General features: G+C 64.5%; 9 protein-coding genes across 9 annotated transcripts; 4 read left to right on the top strand and 5 right to left on the bottom strand.

Moving 5' to 3' along the window:
- Positions 1-980: 980 nt before the first annotated feature.
- EMIHUDRAFT_94995 (hypothetical protein) lies at positions 981-1,619 on the bottom strand (the record flags this gene model as incomplete). Its single annotated transcript, XM_005794139.1, has 1 exon — positions 981-1,619. One exon carries the CDS (start codon positions 1,617-1,619, stop codon positions 981-983), a length of 639 nt encoding a protein of 212 aa, XP_005794196.1.
- Positions 1,620-2,704: 1,085 nt separating this feature from the next.
- EMIHUDRAFT_60979 (hypothetical protein) lies at positions 2,705-3,169 on the top strand (the record flags this gene model as incomplete). Its single annotated transcript, XM_005794138.1, has 1 exon — positions 2,705-3,169. One exon carries the CDS (start codon positions 2,705-2,707, stop codon positions 3,167-3,169), a length of 465 nt encoding a protein of 154 aa, XP_005794195.1.
- Positions 3,170-6,008: 2,839 nt separating this feature from the next.
- On the bottom strand, positions 6,009-7,433 carry EMIHUDRAFT_431799 (hypothetical protein). Its single transcript, XM_005794137.1, has 2 exons — positions 6,621-7,433; positions 6,009-6,586 (listed from the first exon to the last, which is right to left on the bottom strand). The coding sequence occupies exons 1-2, from the start codon at positions 7,412-7,414 to the stop codon at positions 6,169-6,171; spliced, it is 1,212 nt and encodes a 403-aa protein (XP_005794194.1). The 5' UTR covers positions 7,415-7,433; the 3' UTR covers positions 6,009-6,168.
- A 1,774-nt stretch (positions 7,434-9,207) lies between these two features.
- On the top strand, positions 9,208-9,981 carry EMIHUDRAFT_94992 (hypothetical protein; the record flags this gene model as incomplete). Its single annotated transcript, XM_005794136.1, has 1 exon — positions 9,208-9,981. The coding sequence occupies one exon, from the start codon at positions 9,208-9,210 to the stop codon at positions 9,979-9,981; it is 774 nt and encodes a 257-aa protein (XP_005794193.1).
- A 305-nt stretch (positions 9,982-10,286) lies between these two features.
- Positions 10,287-10,693, bottom strand: EMIHUDRAFT_194268 (hypothetical protein; the record flags this gene model as incomplete). Its single annotated transcript, XM_005794135.1, has 2 exons — positions 10,287-10,412; positions 10,538-10,693. The coding sequence occupies 2 exons, from the start codon at positions 10,691-10,693 to the stop codon at positions 10,287-10,289; spliced, it is 282 nt and encodes a 93-aa protein (XP_005794192.1).
- An 896-nt stretch (positions 10,694-11,589) lies between these two features.
- On the bottom strand, positions 11,590-14,828 carry EMIHUDRAFT_631964 (hypothetical protein; the record flags this gene model as incomplete). Its single annotated transcript, XM_005794558.1, has 11 exons — positions 14,286-14,828; positions 14,019-14,087; positions 13,668-13,720; positions 13,397-13,529; positions 13,235-13,325; positions 12,982-13,055; positions 12,752-12,914; positions 12,496-12,676; positions 12,058-12,422; positions 11,815-11,937; positions 11,590-11,742 (listed from the first exon to the last, which is right to left on the bottom strand). The coding sequence occupies exons 1-11, from the start codon at positions 14,741-14,743 to the stop codon at positions 11,590-11,592; spliced, it is 1,863 nt and encodes a 620-aa protein (XP_005794615.1). The 5' UTR covers positions 14,744-14,828.
- Positions 14,829-17,376: 2,548 nt separating this feature from the next.
- On the top strand, positions 17,377-18,116 carry EMIHUDRAFT_431797 (hypothetical protein). The gene has a single exon (XM_005794134.1). It carries the CDS (start codon positions 17,381-17,383, stop codon positions 18,002-18,004), a length of 624 nt encoding a protein of 207 aa, XP_005794191.1. The 5' UTR covers positions 17,377-17,380; the 3' UTR covers positions 18,005-18,116.
- Positions 18,117-18,486: 370 nt separating this feature from the next.
- EMIHUDRAFT_194264 (hypothetical protein) lies at positions 18,487-20,368 on the bottom strand (the record flags this gene model as incomplete). Its single annotated transcript, XM_005794133.1, has 3 exons — positions 18,487-19,247; positions 19,320-19,366; positions 20,325-20,368. 3 exons carry the CDS (start codon positions 20,366-20,368, stop codon positions 18,487-18,489), a joined length of 852 nt encoding a protein of 283 aa, XP_005794190.1.
- Positions 20,369-20,937: 569 nt separating this feature from the next.
- EMIHUDRAFT_431796 (hypothetical protein) lies at positions 20,938-21,713 on the top strand. The gene is made up of 2 exons (XM_005794132.1): positions 20,938-21,256; positions 21,323-21,713. The coding sequence occupies exons 1-2, from the start codon at positions 21,031-21,033 to the stop codon at positions 21,583-21,585; spliced, it is 489 nt and encodes a 162-aa protein (XP_005794189.1). The 5' UTR covers positions 20,938-21,030; the 3' UTR covers positions 21,586-21,713.
- The last annotated feature ends 1,567 nt before the right edge of the window (positions 21,714-23,280 follow it).

Below are 23,280 nucleotides of genomic sequence, written 5' to 3'. Positions count from 1 at the left end.
GTGTGCACCGTCTACTCGGCGGCGGTCGCAGCTGCCTCCGGAAGGCACCGACATGTACCTTTTTGCGCAAATGGTCAAACCAAGGTTTTGTAACGCGAGCTGTGCCACAGTGAAATCACTAGCCGGCGTGAACACGACTAACTGCGACGGATCCGCTCCTGACAGTCGCACGCGCCGCGCTGCGGCGCGTGCGACTGTCTTTGTTTGAAGTAAACAGTCGTCAGAGCGGTGTCGGCGTTGCCCTGAGTTTTCCTCCCCCGGACCGCCCGTCCGGGACGGTCGCTCCGGGACGCACGCCGGCGAAGCACCACCAAGCTGCTGTACGGCCCCGGCATCGCCTTCCCAGGCTTAGCTAGACTGAGAGATATTGTGCACATGGTTGGTCTCTACAATATATACGCTGACACTAAACCTCCCAGAGCTCGTCCCGGTCCGTCACGGCCATCCTCGGCCTCCGGAGGGCCCGGCCGCGGCGCGGTGCGGCGGCGTCACAAATCCGACCACAGAGAGCACCGGGACGCGGTCGGGCGATCCGAGGCCCAACTAGGCGTATGCATTGCCTATCCAGGGCTATCACCTGGACCTATCAACAGGCGCCTGCGGCGCCGTGGTCGGGAGCTGGCCCTGCTGTTCACGCGGGGCCACACCGCTTTCATATAGTGGACAGTAGGTTAAACGCTAGGTAGCTACTAGAGAGAGAGAGATTACACGTCGACCCGTTCGGAGAGTGGGTAGTCGCTTAGGGGCTAACTTAGGAAGAGCTGGAACGGCGGGGACCGCCTGCGCCTCACACACCCAACACGGCGTATTCCAAACTCGAAACAGCTTTTTTGTTTTTCAGCGTCCCAAGGCCAACTGAGACTGTCTCGCACAAGCGCACAACCACAAGCATGGACATTTGATGGTGCTCATCTCGTCTGCGACTGCGTGTGTGACCCTGATGTGCGTGCGACACCATCACCATCTCGTAAACCTCGCGGCTACGAGTCCAACGAGCAGTCGTACCGCCACGGCGCGTTGGGATGCGGAGCGGCAGTCTCTCCGCAGAAGCGGCCCAGCGCCTCGCCCGGCGTCAGTCCGACGACGTACTCCTTCGCCACCTGCGCCCCCCGCGGCAGGCTCGCTCGCACCGCCTCGAGCACCAGGCGGGTGGGCGGCGAGTCGCGCCCTCGCGCCGCCTGCAGGTTGCACCCGATCTCGTGCGTCCCCTCCTCGTGCGGCAGCGCCATCACCTGCACCCCAAACTCCTCCCGCACCGCGGCCGCAGCAACGCGGCAGTCGGCAAGCGTCGCCGCCTCGACTTGGATGTTGTAGTTTGTGACGTACGGCATCGCGCCGACGATGCTCACGCCACTACGCTGCGGCAGCTCCTCCGGCCCGAAGTCGAACGGCAGCTCCGCCGCAGCTTCCCGCGGCGCCGCCCGCCGGGTCGAGGCGAAGAAGGAGGTGCCTCGGCGGGTCGCCAGCAACGAACGGCCCGCACGCCCGCCGTACATGAGCACCGGCACGCCCAGCCCACCGAGGCTCGCTCCCAGCTGCCACGCGAGGTCGTCGCACGACTCGAGCTGCCCGGCGATGGCCTCGCACCGCTCCTCTGACAGCGGCATGAAGGCGACCATGTCGACGGCGCCCTGCCTCGGGTGTGGCGCCGGGTGAGGCTCGAGCGACAGGTCCACGGCCGAGAGTGCTGCCTCCGCCGCCGCGCGTGCTGCACGGAGGAGCGGCGCAGCTGAGCCGACTAGCTTCACCGAGGAGCGGGCGTAGGCGGCATCGCAGAAAGTGTCAACGACGGCGCACTCGCCGGGCACCGCGGCGGCGCGTGCAGCCGCAGAGGCCCGCGCGGCGATCGACGGCAGGCCCGAGGAGATGTACACGGCGCAGGCCAGAGGAGGCGTAGGCATATATGTCTGTCTCGTGGACGGCGCTCAGCCAAGCGCCGGTGGAGGGCCCCGGTTGGTGCGAGGAGGGAAGAAACAGCGGTAGATAAAAGAATCCGACAACCCGCTTCGACGCCAGGCTCTGGGCGTCACGTTGATTCGTCTCAGTCTCACGTGAATTCGTCCCTGTCTCACTCTCAGCGTCTCAGCGGTGGCTCAATAGATCCATCACTCCGTCTCACTTCCGTCTCACTTCCGTCTCTCCTTCCTGCCGTCTCAGCGGTGTCTCAATAGATCCATCACTCCGTCTCACTTCCGTCTCACTGCAGTCTCTTCCTGCCTTCTCGTCCGTCTCAAGCGCGACAGGCTCCCGAGAGTGCCCGAGAGCGCCCGAGAGCGCCCGAGAGTGCCCGAGAGTGCCCAGATTGCCCGAGAGTACCCGTGCAACGTCGTGATGTGGTCGGGGCAGTGGGAGGCGCCCGAGAATACCCGAGATTGCCCGAGGTTGCGTGCTTGGGCTCCTGCCACTGCCCCGAGGTGACCACTGCACATCAGACCACATCACGAGGGCGATCTCGGGTACTCTCGGGCGCCTGCCACACTGCCCCGACCACCTCATGAGGTTGCACGGGTTATCTTGGGCAATCTCGGCACTCTCGGGCCTGCCGCGCTGAGACGGACGAGAAGGCAGTCAGAGACGGAAGTGAGAGGAAGTGAGACGGAGTGATGGATCTATTGAGACACCGCTGAGACGCTGAGAGTGAGACAGGGACGAATTCACGTGAGACTGAGACGACTCCCCAAAATTTCCCGCCAGGCTCTGACGGATGGCACGCACCAAGCAGACAGCACGCAAGTCCACCGGCGGCGATGCACCCCGCAGGCAGCTCGCCACCAAGGCGGCGCGCAAGTCGGCCCCCGCCACCGGCCCCGCCCGTCCTCCGCTGCACTTGGTTCTCAAATCGCCCAAATTGACGGAGAATGCACGCGAGATGTGGACGCGGCAGCAGCAAGGCGAGTTCACCGACGCCGTCATCAATGTGCAGCACCGCGCCTTTCAAGTCCACCGCGTCGTGCTCGCTTCTGCCTCGCCGTACTTTCAGAATCTCTTCAGTTGCGGCATGTGCAGGAGAGCAACGCCTGCAGCGTCACGCTGCCCGAGATTACCGCCGACATCTTCGAAGCCGTGCTCCGCTTCATGTACATGTCGGAAGTGGAGCTCCCGTTTGAGGATGACATGCTTCTCGAGATGCTTCTCGAGCTCGTGCAGGCGGCGGCGTATTTCCAGGTGACGCCGCTGCTGAAAATTGTCGAGTCGGAGCTTTGCGGCCAGGTGAACGCTTCGAATGCCCTGCAACTGCTGACCTTCGCAGACACCTACGAAGTGCCGCAGCTTTACGCCAAGGCGCTACGCGCGGCGCGGCGCGACCTCGAGCTGCTCGTGGCCACCCAACCGGCCTTCAACGCCGTATCGCTGCCACGGCTGCTCTCGCTCCTCATGTCGGGGCGCGCACCGCGAGGCTTCGACATCGGCGTCACGCAGTCCGCGGTGAACGCGCTGCGGTCGTCGACGGGCGCATGTTCGTCCTTCGAGGTTGCGTTGCCATTTCAGTCTCCGAGGGCGAGGCCGCGCCTCGACTTGAGGACACTCTCTTGCTGCGCGCATTCGATCCGGCGATGGGCACGTGGCAGCCGTCGTCGTCGTGGCAGTCCGCTGAGGCGGCCGCTGGTGAGGACCTCGTCGCAGGTGGCTCCTTCATGCCGGCCCTCGTCGCGCTCAACGGCAACCTGTACGCCGTCAACGCCGGCCTTCGCTCGCAAAAGCGCTTGCTCTTTCCCACGCCGAACACGCACCCACCCGAGACCACCGACGAGCTCGCTGCCATGTGCGTGTTCATCCCGGCGCCCCCGGTTCCTTGGGACCTCGCAGGGTCGCTGCCCGGCACGTGGTACGGCGTACCAACGCCCATCCCTCTGGGCCGCAGCAACGCTGTGGTTGCGAGCTTCGGCGCGACGCTGATCGTGGCTGGCGGGCTGAGCCGCAGCAGCGCCGACGGCGACACCTTCGAGTGCCTCGCCCGCTGCGACATCTTCCACCCCGACCGCGGTGCATGGGTCGAAGGCCCGGCCATGCTCGAGCCTCGGTGCGACGCTGCTGCCGTGGTGTTCGATATGGCGATCTGTACGTCATCGGCGGGGCCAGCTCAAACGGTCAGCCACTCAGCACGGTCGAGAAGCTGACGATGGACGGCGGCTGGCAGCCGGCACCGTCGCTGAAGCAAGCGCGCCGCAACGCAACGGCCTTTGTCTTCAGCGGCTCGCTCTTTGCCGGCAGCCACTCGACTGTGCTGAGTGGCAACTACTCGCCGGCCGTTGAGAAGCTGCTGCCCTCCGGCGAGTGGGTGATCCTACCCGAGCATGCCACGGCAGGCGGCGGTGCCAGTGTGGGCTCAAGCTCAGCCGGCGGCGCACAGATTGCTGCCGAGAGCGCGCAAACTGTGCGCGCCGCTGACCGGCGCTGCAACTACATGCGCAGCCTGGACGGCACTTGCTTCGACATCGCCTACCCCACCATCCCGATGGATTGGGCGGCGCGTATCGCGCCGTACGATGTGCTCTACGTGGCGTCGGCCGGCAGCGCAGGCGAGGGCCTCTTCACGAGTGCGCCGCTCGCGGAGGGGCACCTCATCGAGCTGACGGGCCGCCTCATCGAGACGGCCGAGGCCGAGCGCGCGTACGCCTCGAGCTTCTTTGAGAGGTACGCTGTGGACATCGACGGGGTGAACTCCAAGTGGTGCCTCGTGCCCGAGCCCAACGGCGGCGGCCTCGCGCTCTACTTTGCCAACTGCGGCGACGAGCAGACGCCCTGCAATTGCGAGATCGTGACGTGGGCAGCCGCGGGGTGCGCCGTCCCGCACGTGCGCCTCTTCCTTCGCATGCAACGGGGAATCGCGACCGACGAAGAGCTGGGACTATGGTCCGCAGTACAACCGCACCTTGGCTCGCCAAGAAAGCGAGGATCTGAGATCGGAGTCACGGCATGAAATCTGGCTGTGAGAGCGGAGCATGAACGCGGCGCAAAGCGCGAGGCAGCCTCTGAGCGCCTCGTCTGACTCACCAGCCACGCCACATGGGCGCACAGCGAGGCGCAGGCCGCCTGTCCATTACGCTTGCCATGGATATTGTCTCTCTCGGAGAACAGGGCCCTGCATGTGCCCCACTCTGCTGCGCGCGCTCATGATACTTATCATGATGGCCAGAGAGCACAAATCCCCCAAAATAATGCTGTACTCTGAGGTCCGGTCGAGCGGTATTTTCTTCTGAAGAGGAGCATAAACCTTGTTGATGTTGTAGGTATGTTTGGCAAATCAAGGCCCCGAATGATGCGTGAAGTTGTGTTCTTTTGTTGATGCAAACAACATGTACATGTGGGTCCACAGGAGACAGGTCGCAGGTCCAGCACCAGGTGGTGTCTGGTCAGGGGTGCGGTGGTGTGATCTGTGAATGTCTGATAGCCCTTCGTTCTTCGACTGGTCTGCGTTATCGACCGGGGCAAGATGCATACCTCTCGCGCCTAGTTGGGCCTCACAGATCGCCGACCGCGTCCCGGTGCTCTGCGGTCGGACTTGCTCGTCGCTTGTTTGTGACGCCTGGCCGTCCCTGATGGACCGGGGACGAGCTCTGGTCCACTGGGAGGGTAAATGTCCGTGTGTGGATTGTAGGGACTGACCAGGGAGGTGCACAATATCTCTCTTTCCTCCTCAGTCTAGGACGCTAGGTAAGCCTGGGGAGGCGATTCCGGGGCCGTAGAGCAGCTTGGTGCTTGATGGTGCTTTCATTCACCCTTGGCTATCTCGCTACCCGTCACCAACACCAAAGTTCTGTTATCTTCTCGAACATACCTTGAATATCGAAATTCGACCGTGTAAATCTTTTACTTTTTGATGTCCGCGACGGGACGTACGAGCTCCGGCACGACGTGTGTGTGACGCGATGGCGAGTTCTTGCCGCTACAGCCCCATGCGTCAGCACAGCATGGAGGTAACCCGGATCCTCGAGCAAAAGAGCTTGCCCACCGCCACGGACGACACAATGCGCCAGGCCAGCCTGAACTTTGCGACGGAGCTCGGAATGTGTACCCCCGACAGAAACAAATGGCGACAACACAGACAAACGTAAAAGATACTCGACGACTTAGACTAGTGTCGTGTTGGCCCCCCCGAGCGAGAGGGACGGCGAGTCGCGGGGCGAGAGGGGGCGTGCATCAGCGATCTGACGGCCCTAGCCGGAGTCACGAGGAGCTGACCGACGCCCGCGCGAGGATGCGCTCCTTGGCGGCGACCTCGTTGTCCTTGAGGTCCTTCACCTCCTCGGCGAGCGCCGCGTACGCCACCGCGGCGTTGTGCGCCCCACCCTCACGTCGCCGCTGGGGCCTCTCCGGCCGCCCGCGCGTACGCCACCGCCGCCTCCACCGCCGTGTCGAAGGTGCCGAGATGTACCTGCCTTCCGTCCGCCACGCGCTGTGCCCGGAAGCGGCCAAAGTTCTCGTGCACGCCTCTGTAGCCGGTGACGTTGTTGCTGGAGAGGTGCAGCCGCAGCCCCTCCGCCTCCTCCGCGGGCGCCCCCTCCTCGCCGACCGCCCGCGCGTACGCCACCGCCGCCTCCACCGCCGTGTGGAAGGTGCCGAGGTTTGACCTGCCGTCCACCTTTGGACCCCTGGCCTGGAAGCGGCCATTCGGAACCCCCCGCACGCCCCTGTAGCGGGTGCTGTTGCTGCCCGAGAGGCGCAGCCGCAGCCCCTCCGCCTCCGCCACCGGCGGCCGCGCCAGCTCCGCCGCCGCGGCCTCCTTTTGGCGCGCCGCCGCCGCCTGCGCCGCGGCGTTGATTGCGTCCCAGCCGGCCACAAACCGGCACCGCGGCGGGACCGGCATGCCGGCGACGAGGGTCTCCGTGCGCGTGAAGCCCGCCCTCGCCGTCGCGCCCCGCGCCTCGCCCTCTACGCGCAGGCTGCAGACATAGTTGCCCAGCACCGAGTCCATGAAGGTGCCGCACGCCTCGGCGTCGTCCGGCGCTGGCTGCGGCAGCCTTTCGCTCTCCGCTCGCAAGCGGCGCGCCTCCGCTGTGCGCAGCTCCTTTTGCGGCGGCAGCAGTGCCTCGTGCCGTTTGCGCCGCCGCTCGGCGAGCTCCCTCGCCCGCGCCCTGTGATCCTCCTGTTCGCACGCCGGCGCGGCCTTCGCCTTGCGCTTGCCAGCGGCCTGCGGGCGGCGGCGGACGGCCGCGGCGTGCGGCGTGCGGCGGGCGGCGGGCGGCGTCTCCTCCTCCTCCTCGTCCGTGTTTTCGTCCGAGCCGTCCGTGTCGCTGAAGAGGTCATCGTCGTGGTGGCTCGACAGGTCGGCCCCGGGGCTCGGCTGCCACGCCGCCTGTGAGGACGAGCCTGCTGCGGCCGAACGCCTCGTCGTCACGCACGGAGCGCCGCTGCCGCCTCTCTCCTCGCCGTATCGCTGGCCCCCGCGAGGCGGTGTCCAGTCCGGGTCCATCGCTCTCCTCCTCAGGGTGGCCGCACCTCCAGCGCAAATTTGGAGAGAGAGAGAAAAAATATCGGGCTCACGGAAGGCGAAGAAGAGGAAGAACTCAGAGGAGGGGGGGGCCTCCTCCGGAGTGAGGATGAAGACCCCGCGCGAAGGTGCCCTGCGCGTTGACGAAGTGTGAGAGTGCGTGTCGTGTTCATGTCTGGTGTTCATTATAGCTCCGAGTAGAGGGGGCGGTCTGCTGCGAGGGGAAACCCGGAGCGCGGAGCTAACCCTCGGAGACCCGTGTTTACTTTAAGGCCCTTTCCCTGCGAACGCGCACCCCCGGGGCTATGGCTCTCTAGCCCGTAACCCGACGCCAATCAATGTATCCATGTTTCCTCGCGCACCCCGTCTCGTTTCCTTTCCGTGTTTCTCCACCACAGCACCCTCTCGTTTCCTCTCTGGTTTCCCGAGGAAACTCCGTGGAAATCCAAAATCAGCCCAGGCGGCAAAATGAGTCTACCTGGAAATTACCCTGCGAGCGGCTGGGTATTTTGCCGAGTTCCTCGGTTTCGCCTCAGATTTTGCCCCAGACCAGCTCTCAGACTCAGGGAAACTCCAGAGTTGCCAGAATGGAGCACCAAACACCCTCTAGTTTCCCTGGAAATTTCCGGAAACGCAAAGTGCTGGGGACCCTCTTCTAGGGTACCCATGCCGTAAAGGCACTACCCCGTTAGGCTTGGAGGGGTGGCTCGCCTTTGGTGCCCAGAAGAGGTGCTAGGCACTACCCCGTTAGGCTTGGAGGGGTGGCTCGCCTTTGGTGCCCAGAAGAGGTGCTTGTGCCCGACTGTCATCCCCCGCGGCGCCGCCTCCCAGCGCCACCCCGCATGCCAGGCAGAGTCCAGGCTGCCGTACAAGGTCTCGAGGTGCGACAGCGCCTTCTTGCAAAAGTTGCTGAGCCTGTGACGCTCGAGCGGGCTTCCGCTCACCCTGTGCCAGGACCGGCCGGCCTGCAGTGGTGAGCGCCACGCCTCCCCTGAGGGGGCAGCGGTCGTGTACTCACTGGCCGCGTATCCAGACGCGGTTCCCACCTCCCGCAGCCGCTTCTTCTTCTTGCCCTTGTCCTCCTCCGCCGGGGGACGGAACAGGATGACTGATGGGTCGTTGCACTGTGTGGCGGTGATGGACGCTACCACCCTGTTGCCACGGAAGCAGTACGACACCGAGAGGCGCGTTGCGCCAGCAGACTGAATCGAGGCGCGGATCCATCCGCCGGGGGTCCCACATTGAAATAGACGTCACTGCCCGCTTCCAGCTCGATGCCATCCGGTAAGGGTAGGCCATCGGATGGGACTCCGTTGACCATGGCCCGGAGGCAGGCGCCCGTCGGGGGTTGGGCGTCAACGTTAAAAAGAATTTTACAAGATGAAGAAGAAGAAAAAAGTTTCAAAAATCTCACAGTTCCCGAAATGAAAACCGTCCAACCCTCGGAGGTCGGAGACTCGTGTTTACTTTACGGCCCTTGCCCTGCGAACGCGCACCCCCAGGGCTAGGGCTCTCTTGCCCGCAACCCGATGCCAATCATCCGGCCCGCTGGGGGCGGTGCCGGTGGCTCCCGCCTCACCGCGCCCAGCCGCCCCCCTGCACGGCGGCCATGTGTGAAGGGTAGCACAGGCGTCCGAATTCAGACGCGCCGAGGGTAGGGCAACCTCGGCAAGATTTTTTTAAAATCAAAACGAAATGAAAAAGAGAAACGAGATTGCTTTTTCATTTCGCGGCGATAGTTGGTGCCGAAAGGGCGTCGCAAACCCCCACCAGCCATGCACGTCCTCCGGCGCCGCCGCGTCCTGCAGCAGCTCACGCCCGGCGTGCTCATCCACGACGCGGCGTTACGCGAGATTGAGACGCTCCCTCACAATTTGCTCGACGCCGCCTTCCCGGGCCGGCTGCTCTCGGAGCTCTTTCGCTCGCTGGCCTTGACGGGGCTTCTCGAGCCCCGCGGTCTCGGCTTCACCGCGGCGGGCGGGCACCCGTCCTCCTTCATCTACGAGGACACGACCTGCAACCACCAGGCGTTGAAGGCGGCGATCACCTCTCGCGCGGCCGGCAAGGCGGGCACCGCTGCCCTGAAGCGTCTGAAGCGGCTGCTCGAGGCGCTCGACAGGCGCGCAGGCTACCGCCTGCACAAGGCCGTCCGCCTCTACCCGCCGCTCGGCAGCATCCGCCGCCACGCCGACAAGCACTACAGGCAGCGCCGCACCGTCACCACCGTCCTCTTTGACCGTCGCGAGCGGCACAAGCTCGACTTCTCCGTTTGCTTCTCGAACGAGCGCAGCTCTAAGGTGGACCCGGCGTACGAGACGGCGCAGCTGCAGCTCCCGGCAGGAGCCTCGTGCTACACGCTTGGGCCGGTCTCCTCCGGCTGCGCCCTGCTCTGTGGAGACCGACAGAAACCCGCCGCGCGCACCCTGCAGCACCAGCCCTCCCCGGCACCGTGCTGGGCCGCCACGCTGGTGGTTGACTTCATGGAGGACGCGCAGGTGGAGCCCGTGCTCAAACTGACCTGCAAGGAGATGGCGGAGATGAAGGCCTGAGTGCCTACTCGGCGCGAGCGCCTTTGTCGGGAGAGATGGGAGAGAGAGTTCCCAAAATGCGGGTTGTTTCCTTGGCGTTGTGCGAGTCCTTGCGCAAAGAGTCCTTGCGCAAATCGTGTGCGCCCTCGGACGACCCCGTGTGGATCCGTGTGGATCCGTCTGTCCATCGTCTCTTTCGAGTCATCGCTAGTACTATCGATTTACCGCAACCCCAAAGGTGCACTCTCACCCCAAAGGTGCCTTTGGACGACGGGGTGCACTCTCAGCACAGCGGCGAGCGGGTCCAGCGGCTCAGAGAGCCCCAATCAACGCCCAAAGAAGAATGGCGTCTGCTCGACGACCGGCGTGCCCCATAGGAACTCCTGGGCCGCGAAGCCGGTGATGGCGAGCATGGCGAGCCGGCCGTTGAAGAGCTCGTTGGCGCTCAACTCCTTGCGGCGGTAAGCACCCTCCTCGGCCATCACTCCCAGAGGATCGAACCCGAGTCGCCGGCCAAGCGGGGCGCTGGGCCAAGCCCCGAAGCCTGATTGGCGGCCTCCCCGCTGAGGTACTCGACGTAGGCGGCGGCGCCCGCCGCGAGCACAAGGGTGAAGGGGACCGGGCCGTCGCCGAGCCCTCCATTCAGGACGGAGGGGGCTCGGCCCCCTCGGAGCAGCTCAGAGAGAGGCCAGCCGGCCGCTGCGAGCATCGCCAGCCGCGCGTTCCGGGTCATCGCCCCCACCCCCGCCTATTCCTACCCAACGCGAACCCTCTAATCTGCCGCATCCCTCTGCCATCCGTGACGTGGCGGAACAGCAGCGAATGGAGGACGTGGAGGCCTACACCGTCGCCCTCGAGCGGAAGCTCTCGAGTGCACCACTGCGCTCATGAAAGCGAGGGCATCCGGCCATCGTCTCAAGCCCCCGCATCCACCTAGGGATCAGGCCGCGTCGCCACAGGACTGGTGTGCTGTGTACGCGGTCAAGCACACGCGTGGGGGGTGTCGGGGAAAATCCGTACATACGGCCTCTACAGACTCTAGGGCAAGATAGAGCCGAGAATGCCGCAGGGCGTACGGCTTTACAGTACGGGGTGTGGAGGGTGAGTTGACCAGGGGTTGTGCGCTGGGCCCTCCTGCTCGGCTCCAGCGAGTAGACAAGTGTTACCATCAACAGAGGAGAAGGATATGACCTCAGGGCTGATGTGACCAAGCGCTGGTAGCGTGGTTTTACCTCACACCCATGGTCTCACAGTCTCTCTCAGTGTGCCGGCACGAGTCGCCGAGCAGTGTCGCTCACACAAGCCGCAGCACAAGTGACTGAGGGCCAGTGAGGGCGAGCCCATCGCTGTGACAGCTGTGGCAGCCGCACAGTAGGCTGTGCCAACTGTGCAGAGCGTGTGAGCAGCAGAGGAGCTGCTCTCCCTGCACCCGTCATCTAGCCCGCTACGCGGATAGGGCGAGGGGCGGAGGGATGCAAGGGCGAGGGCGCTGGCCGGCGACGGGAGAGGGCCACGGCCCTTCTCGACAGCTGTCCGACCACGGACAGCGAACCGGCGCGGAGAGCACACCGCTCCCGTCGCCCCCATCCCCGTCCACCGTGCCGCCCGCCCCGCCCCCCCCTCCCGCGTTCAGCCGAGCAGCTCGCGTATCGTGCCGATGGCCTTGGTCTTGCCCTCGGTGAAGAGCACCTTTGTGCCCTGCTGCAAAAACTCGGGGCGGTACATGAACTCGAACGTGACGCGCGCGCGCACGCCCGTGCGGAGGACCTCCTTGTCCATCGCCTATGGGGCATGTCGAGCACACGTCCAGGACATGTCCAGGACGCGGTGTCCGGAGGGCCTCCTCGTCTTCGCCGCGATCCGGACGCACTGGCGCACGTTTCGCGCATAGAGGATCGGCTGGTAGTTGACGCGCATGGTGGTCTGCGAGTGGAGGACGAGGACGTCGCACGCGAAGGTGCGCGTCGCGCGAGGCTCCTGCGCCAAGGCAGTCGCCGGGTGCGGGGAGAGGGGAAAGGGCGAGGGGGCGAGCCAATGCTCCTCATCATCGTGAGAATGAGAGTAGACGTAGCCGGGTGGCCTAGCAGCAGTGGTCACCTCTGTCCCTTCGAGCAGCACCATCCCCTTGCGGACGCCGAAGTTCTTGACGTGCTCCTTGGTGCGCGAGCGCACGACGAAGGCGCCCGTCTGGCCGGGCAACAGGGCGGGCACCGCCGTCCGCATGTGGTGTATGCTCTTGACCGTCACGGTGTTGAACTTGCCCACGTTGTTCGGGCCCATCGCGAGGACGTGATTGAGCGAGACGACGCCGGAGAGCAGCGTGCCGGCCACGACCAGGCCGACGCCGGGCACGTTGAAGAACTGGTCGATGAGGAACTCGGGCGGCTGCTGGCTCTGCGCCGCCCACGCGCGGCGCGAGGGCATCAGGTTGAAGAACTGGCGCAGCAGGGGGACGTTTGTGCCTACTCTTTCGGCCAGGGGGCGTGAAGAGACGCGGTCCACAGGCGCAGCTCGGTAGGAGGGGGGCGTCGGCGCCGTCGACCGACGAGATGGTGAAGATGGGCGCGACGGCGGAGCGGCCAAACGAGCGAACCGCGATCATGAGCTCGTCCTCGGAGCGGATCACGTACGGCTGCTTCTTCGCGCCGGGCAGCTTGAGCATGCGCGCGAGCTGCTTCATCGTCTCCTTCATGACGGGCTCGGGGCAGAGGTCCACCTGCCGCCCGTCCACCGGGGCTTGGTCCACCGAGGCTGGGCGGACGCGTCCATGGCTCGGGGGGCAGAGTCCCACCTTGGTGACGACGACAAAGAGCGGCACGTTGAGCGCGATCGCCATGCCGACGTGCTCCTTGGTCATGCGGGTGATGCCGTGGTTGGCGCCGACGACCACCATGACATAGTCCGGCTCGTGGGCGGTCAGGCCGTAGACGGTGGTGCGGAGGTAGCGCTCGTGCCTAGGGGACGGTTCCTAGAAGGTTCCCGGAAGGCTCGTAGACGGCGGTGCGGACGTGGCGCTCGTGCCCCGCAAGGTCGATGAAGGACACCACCTTCGCCGTCTGCGCCGCGCTGCTGTCGGACGGCTTGGCGTGCCTCTCCTGCAGCGCGAGTGCGCCAGAGTCGTGAGTGTGGGGGCTCCGTGTCTGACACGGAGCGAGCTGGAGGAGGCGGCTGTCAGTTCCCGCATCTGGGCGCGTCTCGCCGTGGCGAGGCAGTCGCCCCACATCTCCCCACATCTCCCCACCTCTCCCCATCTCTCCCCATCTCTCCGTCTCACCGTGGCGAGGCAGTCGCCCCGTGCGGAGAGGCGCATGTGCTGGTCCTCTGCGATGGAGGAGGTCCGCCCCGTCTCCGCCTCGTGCTTGTGCCTATGGGACGTGCCTCGGGCGTGCCGTGGACGGGTGTCCCGCCCGTCCCCGCCTCCGCCTCGTGCTTGTGCCGCAGCACGCGCGAGCGCGCCAGCCCGCGCCCGTCGTCCAGGAAGTTGACTGGGCCGGTGAGCACGCCGACCAGCGTCGACTTGCCAGCGTCGACGTTCCCGACGACGGCGACGCGGAGGTCGAGGTGGTGCCCTGCGGCGCGGGCGGGCCGCGAGGAGGCGCCAGCGAGTGAGCCGGAGGCGCGGCAAGCAAGAGGTGGAGGAGTGGCCGAGGTGCGGCCGAGGAGAGCGGGAGCGGCGCGAGGTGCGGCCGAGGTGCGGCGGGCCTCGCCTTGCGACGGCAGCTTGCGGACCATCGCGTACCTTGTCAGCTTGACCTCGCCCCTGAGAAGGGAGGGTGCGAGAAGGGTCAGGGAGAAGGGTGAGGGAGAAGGGTGAGGGAGGAGGGTGAGGGAGAGGGGTCAGGGAGAATGGTGACGGAGAAGGGTGAGGGAGGAGGGTGAGGGAGAGGGCTCCGGCTTGTCCTGCGTGCTCCTGGGAGGAGGGAACACCAGAGGGCGCGCGGGCGGGGCGAGGGCGGGAGAGGCGAGGCCGCGGGCGAGGGCGGGAGAGGCAAAACCGCGCGGGGCACCTCCCTCCCTCCCTCCCTCCCTCCCTCCCTCCCTCCCTCCCTCTCGCTCGCCTGTCGACCGCCTCCGACGTGTGCACGACGACGCAATCGCAGCCGACGGTCTGAGCAACCTGCTTCAGCCTGCGACGGCGGGCGGGCGAGGCGGGCGCGTCAAGACGTCGCTGCCCACGCCTCTCCCCCCTCCCTCCCTCCCAACTCTCTCCCCCCTCCGCCCCCTCCCGGGAGCTGCTGATGCTCTCCTCCTCGCGCCAGGAGAGGGGAAGGGGGAGGAGGAGGAGGAGGAGGGGAGGTAAGATGAATGAACGGACGCCCTCTCACCGCCCCAGAATGTCTTCCAGCTCCTCCTCCGTCGCCGGACCAAAGGTGACGAGGCTCTCGCCGTCGTTGTCCGCCGACTCGCGCACCCGGTTCTCCCACGGCTCGCCCTCGCCATCGAGCGACAGCGTCTGGCTAAAGAGCGCCACCAGGTTCTGCGAGACGGCTGCGCCCGTCCCCACAGACACCGCCGCGCCGGCGGCGCCCGTGCCGCTCCCGTCCGGTGATCCTCCACTCGACACTCCGTGCCCGTCTTCCGTCGCCCCCGTGCTCGCGATTTCGCCCTCTCTGCCCTGTATTCCCTCCTCCCCCGCGCCCGCGTCGCCGTCACACGCATCGCCCTCCTCCTCTCCAAACGAGCTGCGCGAGCTCCGCGGCGTCGTCGATTTGGTCTCCGAGTCGCGGTGTAATCGCGGCTCTGGTATTCGTGGCTCCTGATCGGATTTGAGATCGTCCGGCATCGCTCAACTCCCGCCGCGTGCGCAATGGGTGGTCGAGAGGCGGCGGGAAGACTGACTGCGCGACGACCAGTGTTCGGGGCACAGCCCTGTCTTGTGTGCGAAAAAAAACGGTCTGTGCCTTCGCTTGTTAACAACGAAGTCTACCAAAATCCTGCTCGTGCAGGTGGGGACCCTGTCCCCGTCCCATCCCTCGTTTGGCGTGTCTGTTTTCTTTCTTTCTTTCTTTACGAAGTCTAGCTCAAAAAAAACACCCCCGAGCCCGAGACCACGGTTGCTTACGCAGGACGAGGCAGAAGAGAACGACGCGACAGAGGAGGAAATGACAAGGGAGAGAACGACGAGAGTGGGACGACCGCGAGGTGGCATGAAGGTTGCAGCGAGAAGCGGCGAGAGACTGCGAAGAGAGATAGGAAGAGGCAGACTCCCTAGGGTGGGCGACGGCTAGCGCATCACACACCTCTCCTGGGCGGCGGCGCGGCGCGGCGGCGGGCGGCGCGAGGCGGCGGCGCGGCGAGGCAACGGGCGACACATGGCGCGGCGGCGCGGCGGCGGGTGGGGTAATTACTTATTTGTTAATTAATTATTAATTAATAATCATCGGGCGGCGGGGCGGCGCGGCAGCGGGCGACGCGGAAGCGGGGCGGCACGACCATCTGTACTGAACGGGCCAGCTCTGGTCTTTGAGTCAGCGCAATGGTCGCGCCGCCCTCGACTCAAGGGGCTGCCTTCCACCCGTAGCTGCTCAGGCCGGGGGAGGGGGAGACGCCTCCTGTTCCTCGCGGAACGGGAGCAGGCCCCTCCTTGCCCGGTCTGCGATGCAGGGCGGTGGTCGTGCCATCTTCGCTTCGTACACGCAACCACCATGCCGCAATCGTCGCCGGCGCGCGACACAGTCCCGTGGGCCGGACTGTCCTCGTCGAGTGCGTGCCGCCAAGGCGGGACGCACTCAGGGGCAGTGCCGACGGGACGCGGCTCGAAGAGCGTGGCTCCGCAGCGCGGCTGGCACTCGTCGCAGAGGCCTCGCCTTCGAAAAGTCGGGCATGGCTCTACCCGCAACTTTCTCGCTAACACGCGCGTACCGCCGAGCCTGCGGCGGGCGCGCTGCGGCCGCACGTCTAACTCCGTCATAGTGCCACGACGTGGGGCCTAGAATTAGCACACGCGCTTCTGCTCGCAAACACTCACCCAATGAATTGTCGTCACCCGTGAGTGCGAGTTAGGGCTAGCGGTAGGCCGCTAGCCTCTGAGGAGGGCGTCCATAGACACCTCACATGACCCCGCACACGGTCTCGTCCATGCCTTGCGGCCGGCGACGAGATTGCTAGAGACGGAGCAAGCCTGCTCTAGTCTCACATGTTACTTCCTGTCGTCTGTTGTGCTGTTGTTGTGCCCTTGTTTGTGTCCTTGGCACCGTGTGTGCTGGGGGGGGGACAGGGAGGATGTGGCCCTGAGTTATGTGTACGCCAACTCAGGGTGTGTGGCAGCCAGCTGGCTGTGTGTCTTGTGAGCCTGTTTTGTGTCTGTGTGTCGCTCGTGCGTGTCGTCATCATCTGTCCAGCGTCCACCCATACCGCGTTGGTGTCCAGTCCGAGCCTGGCTGTTCTTCACCTTCCTACCTAGGATCTTCGTCATCACAGGCATGCCGCTCGGAGCGTATGGCGAACGGATTTCCCCAAGGGCTCTCTTGGGGGGTGTGATAGAGCGAGCTGGGGATGGATGGGGATGGGTGGGGATGGGTGGGGATGGGTGGGGACCTCGGGGCGGGACACGTCGGCCGCACGCTGTGTACATGTACATGTTGTTGTGAAGTACCTTCGCGCGTCTGCGCGCATGCGTCAGGCACACAGCACACACGCACACGCGCCCTCAGCTGCACACACGTGCTCGCAGGTGATCGCGACGCGCTACCCAGAGCTCGAGCCCAAGGCCATCGTGAGCAAGCTGCTCGGCTCTGACATCGACACCGATGACCACGAGGACGACGAGAGCGTCGGCGTCACGGGCAAGCAGGGCGGCCGGCTGCTGGCGTGCTACCTGTTCTCTGTCAAAGGACGATGTGGCGCTCACCTCCTCGCGCAGGGCATCAAGGCGTGGCTGGAGGCGCAGCTGCCCAAGTATGCCGTGGTCCACCCAGTTCAGACGAGCTGCCTCAAGAACGCCGTCAAGTTCTTGCCCGAGCTGGAGCGTGGCTTGGCCGCCGCAGCCGCCGCACGTGACTTTGGCGACGACGAGGAGCTCGAGGAGGCACGCCGCGCACGTCCGCCACCGGCTCCGCCGCCCCACCGCCCCCGCCTGAACCAGCCCGTACGGGGATGGCTGGGGATGGCTGGGGATGGCTGGGGATGGGTGGGGATGGGTGGGGATGGGTGGGGATGGGTGGGGATGGGTGGGGACCTGGGGGATCGCTGGGGATGGATCCGGATCGAGCGTGGCAAAACATTGAAGCAATAGAAGTAAAAATTACCCGTAATTTGAAAATTGGCAATCCCAACGGAGGGGCATGCGTGTGAGAAGGTGAAGAACAGCCAGGCTCGGATTGGACACCAACGCGGTATGGGTGGACGCGAGAAAGGCGGTTGGATACCATAGGAGCCCCAGTGGCCAACCCACAGCCCTGGCGACGCGGATCCACTCCACATGGCAAAGAAGGCAGCGAGCACCAAGATCGGTGGCGAGAAGAAGAAGAAGAAGCCCAAGACGGCCGGCGCCGAGGGTGTCAAGGGCGGGAGCGTCAAGAAGGTCAAGAAGCACCGGACGCACGCTCTGCTTCCACAACTGGAGGGTGAGGCGGCCGCGTCAAAGGCGGAGGCCATGGCCAAGGCCGCGGCCCTGAAGGCCAAGGTGAAGAAGCGCGGCGGCTCGCTCGCCGCCCTGGGTGGGATGCGTGCATCGCTGGAGGAGATGCTTGCGGCGGGAGAGGAGAAGGCGGCGAGCAGCAGCGCCGGCAGCGCAGGCGTCGGCCTGAACGCGAAGAAGCGGCTGCAGCTCGTTGCCGACGAGACGGCAAACATGCGCGACGTCCTCGACCACCCCGCCTTCAAGTCGGACCCGTTTGGCGCGATTCAAGCGCACCTGCAGAGCACCGTGGACGCGCAACATGCCAAGGCAGACGAGCGGAGACGCGAACGCGTCGAGAGGAACGGCGGCGGCCTGGCGGACAAAAGCGGTGGCGGGGCGAGGAGTAGCACCGCGAGGGCAGCGGGGAGCGGGCGAGGCGGCGGGCGCAGGGCGTCGTCTGCAGGTCGGAACTCCCGTCGGTGATTGTGTTGCAACAGAGTGTCTCTCTCACCAGACACCACACTCCACTCTCCAGTCTCCACACCACAGCGCACAGGAATGAGGAAAATGGAAATCACAAAAAAGCTCTTGTGTGTGCGGCGGGCCCTGTGTGCCTAGCTCGCTGGGAGATGTGCGCAACCTAAAGACGGGAATAGGGGAGAAGTGTCAGTGTGAGGGGAGGGCGTAGCCGTAGGCTGTGCCTGTGGCGTTTTTGCCTTTGAAAACTGAACAGTTTTTTTTGTGTCCGCACGCACCGCTATTCGGCTCGGATTTTTTGATCTGTCGCTATACTCTCTATCAACACTGTGTCGCGTCTCGGACGATCATGTGACATGTCGGGGGCGGCGCGGGCGGGGAGCGCCCCGGCCCGCGGCGCGCGCCCCCAGTCCTTCCGTTCGGCTCGGGTTCATAGGAGCAAGGAGGCCACTGCTATCAGCGCCCGCCTCACTCCTTGCACATCAAGCTCATGCGCGTCTCCACGCCCGTTTTGGGGTTCTCGCCTGTTCAGGCAAGCAGGTGTGAAGAGAGAATGCTCGCGGCCAGCCGGCGCCGTGCAGGCACGAGGGAATGCCCTTCGCAATCGAGCACAGGTAGGTTCGCTGGTCCTTGCGCAGCTGAGCGTCGGTCCAGTCTGTGTTGTCGATCTTGGTGAGGCCACCCTTGGGGCCGTTGACCACGGCGCCCGTCATGTACGCGTTTGTCAGGTCGGCGCCGGTCAGGTCCGCGCCTGTGAGGTCCGCCATCTCGAGGTTCGTCTCGACCATGTTGGCGTCCTTGAAGTTGGAGTTGGAGAGGTCGGCGTCGAAGAACGAGGCCGTGCGCAGGTCGGAGCCCTCAAAGTCGGCCGATCGAACGACGCTCTGCTGGAACGCAACACCCTTCAGATTTTCCCCTTTCCAGATTGTGTTATCCAGGTTCACTCCACGGGTAATCGTGATGCGTCTGCCTCCCTGCAGTGTGCTAGCGCCGCCGCCCTGGATCTTCGAGTTCTCCGCCTTCTCTGCCCCTTTGCCTATGCCCGCCTTGAACTGTTGGTCCTGGCCGATCTTGGAGCCCTGGTAGGCACCACCCTCTGAGTACTCAAGCTCGGCAGCGGCAAACGCTGGCGGCGCTACCGTCAGCGACAAGCTGAGCAGCGCGCCCACGACCCAGGCGCTGGCGTGGGCTGTCGTGGCGGCCGGAGCTGGTGGCAACTTCATCTGGGTCTGCCGGCGTCGGACTTGGCCTTGTCTACAGCGAGGTGGAGGTGGACACTCTCGGAAGCAAGAGGCAGCAAAAAAGAATCTCGCCGCTGCACGGAACTGGCGCGCACTGGCACTAACACAGGTACACCACGGGAGCCGCCTAAGCGAAAAGCAAAAAGATTTTCCGGCCGCCGAATACGGCGCCCGGATAAAGCGCCTGTTCACGGCATGGAGGGTGAGCCACGCTGAACGTAGAGCCGAACGGGAGGAAGCCGGGGAAGAAGACTCCGAGGAGGACGAAACACCAGTGGTAATCCCATCGTCAGCTGTAACGATGCACCCGAAGGGGACCCCAGCGCCAACACCGACCGTGGAGGTACAAGTGTTCGAAAGAGAGTGGACCTGAGCAACGATATGACTTGGCGGCAAATGATCGCAGTGGGCGTCAGAAGAGTCGTCCTTGCGCGATGAGAGGTGGAGAGCTCGATGAACTCGAGGGGCCAAAATATGCCGCGAGGAGGGCAGAGTTGCGCCGAAAGGCTGGAGAAGCCGCGAGAGCAAGGGATCGGCAGGCGGCGGCGGCGTCGCAGAACGAGGCAGAGGAGAGCGACGCGACAGAGGAGGAAGCGACAGGAGGGAGAACGACGAGAGTGGGACGACCGCGAGGTGGCATGAAGGTTGCAGCGAGAATCGGCGAGGGACTGCGAAGGGAGATAGAAAGAGGCAGACGAGAGACGACCAAGGGTCGCCTTCGCCGCCCTGCATCATGTCTGGTGTGAGGTCGCGCACCGGCGGAGGCGTCGCATTGGAGGGTCCTGCGCCCGGACTTTGCTGTGGTGGGGCCCGGCGTCGAGGCGGCCGCGGCAGGATGGGGCTATTGGTGGAGGGGTCGACGGGCGGGGTCGCCGAAGTTTGAGGCGTGCTTGACGGGTTGGCTGGCGCCGGGGCGGAGTCCGAGGGGAAGCCCGGCTCGCCGTCGCGGAGTGGTCGTTTGCGCGAGGACATCCGGTCTCACAGCACAATAGACCACGCTGAGAGAACGCAACGAAAGCAGGCGGGCGATAGCAGGACGCACGAACTAGGTAGAGGAATGACCTCGGTGGGTGTGAAAGGTCTACCCATTACCCACGAAAGGGTAGGCGCGGTTAGATGGGAGGTACATTGTCTACCTACCGCACCCCCCCCAACCAACCAATGTTGCTGGGCGGGCTCGGCCCGCAGAGGCGGCATTGACCAGTTATGTAGGAAGGTGAAGAAGAACAGTCATCAGGCTCGGACTGGACACCAACGCGGTATGGTGTCCCAGACAGAATGTGGCGAGGTACTTACTCCCCTGCTGCTGCTTGCTGCTGCTGCTGCTGCTGCTGTTACCTCCAGTCCACACGGGTACTGACTCCCTTCCCTGGTTTTTCTCTGTCCGGACGCTGGGCTGGCTGGGGCGAGCTCCGCGAGGGGGCTTTCAACTTCTTTCGCGCCCGAGAAAAAAATTGTTGCGACCACAGTGGACCCGCCGGCTGAGGCTGTGCGACTCTCTCAGGGAGGGTATCGCTCTCTGTTGCCGGTCACCGAGCGACTACTCCGGTACCGCCCACACACGTCGCTATTTCTGCTGTTGCTCCGCCGAGTCTCATGGCGACCGACGACCTTTTGCAACGCTTGAGGTGGGTCCTCGGCCTCCGCCAGCCTGTGACGCCTTGCACCTCCGCAGTCGGCCTGGATGAAGCCATCCCTGTCGAGCTGGTCTCGCACATCCTTCTGACCGGAGACTTCGAGGCTGCCGACCTGCTGAATTGTGAGGCGGTTTGTCGTCTCTTCGCCTCGTTGATGCGTGAGCCGAGCTTCGGAGAAGAGATATGGAGGCGTGTGTGCCAAGCGCGGTGGGGTTCCATGGGCCTCGATCCCGAAACTTGCTACGGAGACAGGCTCTCGGGGATGACTCCGCGCGAGCAGTACAGGTGGGCAGAGGTTGACGGGCGGCGGCGCCTGGGCACTGTCAGCGACCTGGTGCTCGTGGAGTCATGGGAGGTCAAATTCTTTGGGCGGCCGCCATGTAATGAGCCCTGCTCCGGCCTCGCGCGGCGGCTCACAGCTCACTTCCCAACCCTCCCGTTCGCAGACCGGATCACAAACTTCCCTTATCGCCGACTGGAGACGGAAGAGCGCCATATCCTTTCTTACCGCAGCTCGACGTTTGGCAACCAGCAGAGGCCGTTCCAGCTGCGCGAGACGCCGCAGGCCACCTTTGTCCAGGTGGACGGCATCCCCGAGGTGAAGATGGTGAGGCGTGGCGACTGGGGCTGGCAGCTCACCAACAGGATCTGGACGGCGTCGTCCATGCGGCACTGCGCGCCGCCTGAATTTCCCAATCCGTTGTTATGAGCGCACCGAATGTACGCCAGCGTGTGCGACTCTCTCAGGGAGGGTATCGCTCTCTGTGGCCGGTCACCGGCCGATCACCGCCTTTGAGCCCCAAAAGAGATAAACGCATGTGGATAAAGCCACATAAACGCCTCTGCCCTCTCTGCCGCGCGCCTCCCTCTTCGCTCTTGTCTAGAGAGCTTTGTGATTAAAGTACTCCATATGGCCTTGCCTTCTTGTGATCTCTCTCTCCAACTCTCTCGATCTCTCGACTCTCGGGCGGCACATGGGCATGCAACATGGTACGTACTCATGGGTTTCCTAGAGGGAAAAGATGGGCGTAGATGGGCTAGAAAGGGGGCTTTGGCAGCGAGCGCCGGTCCACTTGGACAGCGGCAATGTGCACGAGCGCCGGCTGCATCTCATCATCGCTCTTGCTTGCGAGGATAGGCCATTTTGTGCGGACTGCATCCCACATCGCCGGCGTCGGGTCCTCGGAGGGAGACCGGAGCGCGCCGAAGAAAGTGAGCGGAGAGCCAAAGGGCGTCTTCAGGTCGGCACCGCACGGCTCAAGGCAGAGGCTTGCAGCCTTGAGCGCCTCGAGCTCCTTTTCGTCGAGCCCTTCGGCAGGGCACGTTGAGAGCCGCTCGAGAAGATCCTCCGGCCCGCCGTCGGCCACAGACTCGAGCGATGGCGACAACGGCGGAGCATCCATACGCGTATTGGAGGACCGCAGCGTGCAAGCAACTCCGCGCGATGGAGGGCCGATCAGCCAGCTGGCGCAGGCAGTCAGAAGAGCGACGGCAGCCGACATGGCTTCGCCGGACGTTGTGATGAGCAGTCGGTGCCCGGGCGCTACCTCCCCAGTATCGGAGTATGGCACACTTAAGAGCTGTGAACGTGAACAGAGTGGTACCAGACTGTGGGTCGTTGCGGCACGCATGGGGGCCCTCCCGGACGTATGGTCCTAGCCCAATACGTCCCACGGAGCACATTTCGATTTTTGACAGAATTAAATGCACTGCCCCCGCACGGTACTAATAGTCGTAGTTTTGGCACCGCTGCCCTTCACGGCACCACACCGCCGCTTGACAGCCCGGGATTAGCCTCGATACTAACAAAGACTACGAAACTGGAGGTACCCGGTATTCACGATCGTCGCGCAGTGAACACTACTCGTACCTGTACTCTTGTCCGATGGACGCGGCCCCCCGGCACGCCGGCGCGGCACGTGCCGCCGTCTTTGTTTGAAGTTAAAGTCGAATCAGAGCGGTGTCGGAATTCGAGTTTTCTCCCCCGGACCGCCCAGCCAGGCCGCTCCGGGACGCACGCCGGCGAAGCAACCAACCATCAAGCTGCTGTACGGCCCCGGCATCGCCTCCCCTGGCTTAGCTAGACTGAGAGATATTGTGCACATGGTCAGTATCTACAATATTACACTGACACTCTACCTCCCAGAGCTCGTCCCGGTCCGCCACGGCCATCCTTGGCCTCCGGAGGGCCCCTCCCTGGCCGCGGCGCGGCGTGCGGCGGCGCCACAAATCCGACCACAGAGCACCGGGACGCGGTCGGGCGATCTGAGGTCCAACTAGGCGTATGCATTGCCCATCCAGGGCTATCACCTGGAACCATCAACAGGCGCCTACGGCGCCGTGGTCACGAGGTGTTGTTCACACCTGCCCAACCAGGGCTGGTGGATTAACGTTCAAATTTTAC

The sequence above is a fragment of the Emiliania huxleyi genome, assembly GCF_000372725.1.
Source record: "Emiliania huxleyi CCMP1516 unplaced genomic scaffold EMIHUscaffold_1, whole genome shotgun sequence".
NCBI lineage: Eukaryota > Haptophyta > Isochrysidales > Noelaerhabdaceae > Emiliania > Emiliania huxleyi.
The sequence above is the reverse complement of the archived record's forward strand: the minus strand, read 5'-3'. Positions and strand labels throughout refer to the sequence as shown.

Coding starts and splice junctions, on each gene's coding strand:
- EMIHUDRAFT_431799 (XM_005794137.1), bottom strand. CDS start 7,414: ATGGACCCGGACTGGACACCGCCTCGCGGGGGCCAGCGATACGGCGAG. Junction 6,587..6,620: donor CGCTACAGGGGCGTGCGGGG/GGTTCCGAATGG, acceptor GCCAGGGGTCCA/AAGGTGGACGGCAGGTCAAA.
- EMIHUDRAFT_431797 (XM_005794134.1), top strand. CDS start 17,381: ATGGCAAAGAAGGCAGCGAGCACCAAGATCGGTGGCGAGAAGAAGAAG.
- EMIHUDRAFT_431796 (XM_005794132.1), top strand. CDS start 21,031: ATGCGTGAGCCGAGCTTCGGAGAAGAGATATGGAGGCGTGTGTGCCAA. Junction 21,257..21,322: donor ATTCTTTGGGCGGCCGCCAT/GTAATGAGCCCT, acceptor TCCCGTTCGCAG/ACCGGATCACAAACTTCCCT.